Below are 4,924 nucleotides of genomic sequence, written 5' to 3'. Positions count from 1 at the left end.
TAAAATAAACAGAAAATTCAAGGACCTAAATATAGCCTATGATGAAAACTCAAAAGTTCATGGAAAATACAATACTCAAACAACCATAAATTTTACAGAACTCAAAAAAACTGGGTCAGAGACCCAGGATTATGACATTTATTCAGGCGCCACCGGGTCAGAGGGCCCGGTGGCGCCAGTGTCCGGCAGCCTCGCCTCTGTCAGTGCGCCCCAGGACAGCTGTGGGTACAATGTAGCTTGCTATCGCCAGTGTGTGAATGTGTGTGTGAATGGGTGAATGACTGAATGTAGTGTAAAGCGCTTTGGGGTCCTTAAGGACTAGAAAAGCGCTATACAAATGCAGGCCATTTACCATTTTACCATAAACAATTCTTGACCTAGTAGGGGTGCTAAAAGATGTTCTTAGAGTGACTGCACATTTCTGTTTTTTGGGGGGTTTGTTTTCTTTTTTGTTGTTGTTATTTGTTTGGTTTTTTTTAACAATTATTTTATTACGCAATGATTCAATTTTCACAGGCCAAAACATGTGCTGTAATCAAAATGCTGATAGGACAGATATCACATTGGAAAAACATTTGGAGTAATTTTGGCCCACGTGTCTTTGGGGGGTTTTTGAGCATGAATCGCTTTCATAAGTTCATACCTTAAACGAATTCAGGTCAGGACTTTGACTAGACCACTCCAAAGGTTTCATTTTGTTTTTGTTAATGTGATTTTGCACAAAGTAAATAAACTTGAAAACTGAAATGAATTACCATCTTATAATCTGATTGTCTTTTATGCACACCAATGTCATGCTGCCTAGCTGTTGTTCTGGATTTCTGCTCTGGTTCATGGTCATTTGTTTCTCCTCTGTATTTTAGACTTTAAATAAACCTCCTAAACAGTTCCTGCCTGCCTGGGTATTTCAACCCAGATCCTCTTTCCTGTTATCAGTGAACATCCCTGATGGTGTTTCTGCACTTGCATGCATGTGTTCATCTATTAATTTAACCAAATCTCTCACACAAAACAACCTAGATTCATAAGGAGCATTACAGACCAGAGGCAAATCACATAAATCTAATTTTGGGATGTATGGCTTTACTGCCCCTTTAATTTCTGGTATTGGTATTGTTTATTGTTATTTGGGTTTGAAAGAATTTTAAGGAGACTTACAAGAGGTACAAGAAAGGAAATTACACATTGTCTTTATTATAGAAAAGAAATTGTTACACTGACCAACAAAGTTTAAAATTTACTAGCACTTCATTATTTAAGTCTTTGAAGAATACATTTTTAGAAATTAAAAAAAATCTCCCATTCAATAACACATACAACAGAGTTTATGCTTTTAAACAGAAAAAAAATACAATGTGGTCCACCCACAGGCCTCAGATGTTTAGCATAAATGTTAACAACCAAATGGATTCTTAGAGCAGATGAAAGAATAACTGGAAGTACACAGAGTGTTACCCCAACCATCTGGAATTAGAAAGAGACAAATCAAAATTAACACTAAATTAATCAAGGCAGTGGTTTTTTATCAGCAATTAACAGCATTTAAATAGAGGTCAGCACCTATTGATTCTTATTTAAAAATATATTCATTTCATCCAAGTTGAAATATTTCACCTAGATTAACACCCCACCTGCAGTTACCCTGTGCCCCAGCAGTTTGGCATTCTCTGCAGCAGACTGACAAATTCTGCACCGTTATTCCCAGTAAACAAACCCTTATGTGTTTGGGCACAATAATACACTTTACTGACACACTGTATATCAGATTTAACAAAATGGCATACATTTAAACACAGGGTGTGTCAGTCTCATAGCTTGAAAGAAGCCATGTATCAAATTTGATCTGAACTGACATATCAAGGTTAACTCTACAGGCAATGCTCTATGTAAGAAAAGAAAATAATATAACATTTTCAGATGCTGATATTACTCACAGGTGGATCGTAGGAAGAGGCAAGGGTAGCTGCTGGAAGAGGACTGGCTGTACCAGTTGGTGTAATAGAAACCCTCACGGTCAATCCAAAGCCACTGGTTCTGAGATGCAAAGAACATATGTGTGAGGGAGTGTTGACTTAGTCTCTTCATTTATTCTCATATCCATTCTGTGTAAGTCTAGACCCACTTCCGACCAGGACCAAAGTTTGATCTGGACTGACTGAGGTGGTGTTTCTTTTTTTCTAAAACTCTACCTGCAGGCTGAAACCTCCCAGCCAAGCAGTAGTCTGACCCGCTGTCTGTGTCATCTGTTGGAGGAAGCTGTACTCTCTGAGGTTGGTAACTGAGGCCAGATTGCCACCCAGACTATTGCAGTACTCCTATTGGATAGATGAACATAAAGAGATGTATCATTAAGCTGCAGTGTGAACTTAAAGCTCTGTGAGTCATGTGGGAGACTGACTGTCCTACAAATATATACAATCACCAAAGCTTTAGTTCAGGTGAAGCAGAGACCGCCATTTCTATGATTTCCATGAAAGGGTGTTTCTAAAAATTTGCTCAGCTAATTCAAAAACCATGGAACATCTCATTGTTCAGGTGTAAATGTATAGTTGAGCTCAATGACAGTACCTCAGCAGAGAACCAGGACCTGGGACTATTGATGAACTTGAAGCAGCGAGGACCATAGCTGAACCAGCCATCTGGACAGAAGCTAAAACGAGCTGCAGGCAGACAGTGATGAATACTTCATTATTGTGTCTACTTTTGTTTCTTTACTTTTGATCATGCTTTTATAGCATGTTTAACAGCCTCAAAAACCATATTAAAATGACATTTTAATGGGTGAGAAAATGTATTTAAAGTAAAGTAAAGTAAGTAAAGACATTTGACAAAAGGTAAAATTCCTATTGCTCATCAGTTTCACCACAGCATTCTTTCCAATCAATCCTTAGTTGGGGTGCCAAAAATATGGGCACTATATTTAATAAGCTTACACATTCATACATATCCAAACTTCTCTACTGTGGCCTGCAGAGAGAGGTGTTTGAATTTGATTTGACTATTTGTTGCTGTTAATTAAAAGCTTATTTACCAGTGAACTAAACAAGGTCAAAAAGGGAAGTGAAAGAGTCTTACCTTGAGGTTTGGCTGCTCCTTCAAACTCCGGGGCTGCACAAAAAGAAATGAACACAATCAGTGATAAAAAGGAAGATATATATCATTTTAAGAATGTTCTCATTGGTTCCTACACACAACATGTGAAGCACTTTACAATGTGACTGACTCTAAACTAGATATGTTAGCTGACTGTGAGCACGTGTGACTTCAAAGACTACGTCAGGCACCATCACCTTATTTATTGTGAATGTTTTCAGCTGCCTTCATGAGAAACTGAAATTGCATACAGGTCATTTATGTGCCTTGTAATGAGGCCAAGTTAAATATGTGTGAGTTGGTTAAGGATGCACATTGCTAACCTTCAAACTGTGTAACAGTGAAATTCAAAGCAACATTCAAGTTGTAACTGTACTGAAGATACTACACTTGAAATTTGAGATCATATTGAAGTCTAAGGTTGTGGTGCTGAAACGCTGGTTGAACTGTAGTCAGACTGTTTTGATTATTTATTGTGTGTTCTCTTGTCTGTCACAGTGCAGGCTAAGTATGACACAAAAGCCAACAGCGAAGGGGACACTGACCACACGTGTGTTGGTGTTAGATTCTGTTCTCACTGTCTTTGTACGTCTTAAAAGAAACACTTTCAACACTCACCTGAAGTCTGCTGATTGTCTTCAGCTGGAACTGCAGAGAAAAATGACAGTCAGTAAAAATGGTGCATTAGTGAGTCTCCCATCACTTCTTCAGGGTTGGCTGATTGACTGATGAGCAGGTTTGTTTGAGTCTGTGTGTGCTGAATATTACCTGCCAGTGCAGCATAGAGGAGAGCGGAGAGGAGCAGGACAGTCTTCATGTTGATCCTCTGTTATGAAATAAACAAAAACAGCCAATGAATATCCAGAAAGAGCACAGGCATGAAGTCAGTGAATGAAAAGTAGGATTCTTACCTGTCAGGTAAAGATGTTGTTCAAGTATCAGCTGAGTGATGCAGTAATGACGGGGAACTTCTCTGGTCTTTATATACGTAAACTGAGTCACATCAGGTCACGTTCCTGTGGGCGTATGCAGGCCAGGAAGATATTTGCAGAGTGCACATAAAGGTATGTACTTGAACTCTGATCTGTTTGGTAAACAGGAAGTTATTGATGTGTAAATTGTATCTGGCACATGTATTGTGATACATGACCTCATGTTGTTTTGACTTGGTGCAATACAAAAGCAGTGAACTGAAATCTATTGAACATTAACAGTGGTCGTCAAAAAATGACACACTTCATGGTCTTGAAAATGTATTTCCACCTGTTAGTTTGTACATGATAGGCATGTAACAATACTTGATTCAAACAAGCAAGTAAATGAAAACAAGGACAAAACAATGAATGACGGTTCTTGTGATATATTCAAAATATACACAAACTATGACATATGAACAGGACTGACTACCAAATAAAAAAATAACATTAGCCAAATAATATTAGCAGAGCAATCACAAGGCAAGTGGTATAAATTTAAAAGTTGTCTTTAAAGTTTTAAAACTTGTCTGAGTGTTAATGCTAAAGTTTAGACATGATACTCAAACATCATGTTTTCTTGAAGCACAATGATTCATTTATGAAACACTGTTAACGGACATTTAAGCAGTAAAACCAGATAAATAAACCGTCTTATTTCCTTATGACTGTATTTAACTGAAGTCCTTGCTGATGCAATACTTCAGTTAGGAAATCCGTTAATGATTTATTGGAACCATAAAGAGACCTGATGAATGTAAAAACAAAGAACTATTGTTTTACCTGATCTTGCTCTGTGAGGGCCTGATATACACATATGAGGACATTCGTTTCAAATTTTGATAGAACAGTGGCAG

The 4,924-nt window shown here is 37.8% G+C and overlaps 1 protein-coding gene across 1 annotated transcript; it reads right to left on the bottom strand.

The window, feature by feature from the left end:
* Nucleotides 1–1,393: 1,393 nt before the first annotated feature.
* Nucleotides 1,394–3,910, bottom strand: LOC146611814 (ladderlectin-like). Its single transcript, XM_085343425.1, has 7 exons — nt 3,862–3,910; nt 3,712–3,741; nt 3,076–3,108; nt 2,569–2,660; nt 2,190–2,315; nt 1,935–2,034; nt 1,394–1,464 (listed from the first exon to the last, which is right to left on the bottom strand). The coding sequence occupies exons 1-7, from the start codon at nt 3,908–3,910 to the stop codon at nt 1,394–1,396; spliced, it is 501 nt and encodes a 166-aa protein (XP_085199551.1).
* Nucleotides 3,911–4,924: the final 1,014 nt, after the last annotated feature.

Source organism: Diplotaxodon limnothrissa, linkage group LG19 (assembly GCF_057381915.1).
Source record: "Diplotaxodon limnothrissa isolate DT_005_m linkage group LG19, D_limnothrissa_male_GT1.1, whole genome shotgun sequence".
Taxonomy (NCBI): domain Eukaryota; kingdom Metazoa; phylum Chordata; class Actinopteri; order Cichliformes; family Cichlidae; genus Diplotaxodon; species Diplotaxodon limnothrissa.
Note: the sequence above shows the minus strand (reverse complement) of the source record. Positions and strands in the feature narration are given on the sequence as shown.

What these genes read in the sequence shown, in the direction of transcription:
- LOC146611814 (XM_085343425.1), bottom strand. Translation starts at nt 3,910, where the DNA reads ATGAAGACTGTCCTGCTCCTCTCCGCTCTCCTCTATGCTGCACTGGCA. An exon ending in CCTCTATGCTGCACTGGCAG is followed by an intron (nt 3,742 to 3,861) that starts GTAATATTCAGC and finishes TTTTCTCTGCAG; the next exon opens with TTCCAGCTGAAGACAATCAG. An exon ending in CCTCTTCCTACGATCCACCT is followed by an intron (nt 1,465 to 1,934) that starts GTGAGTAATATC and finishes TTCTAATTCCAG; the next exon opens with ATGGTTGGGGTAACACTCTG.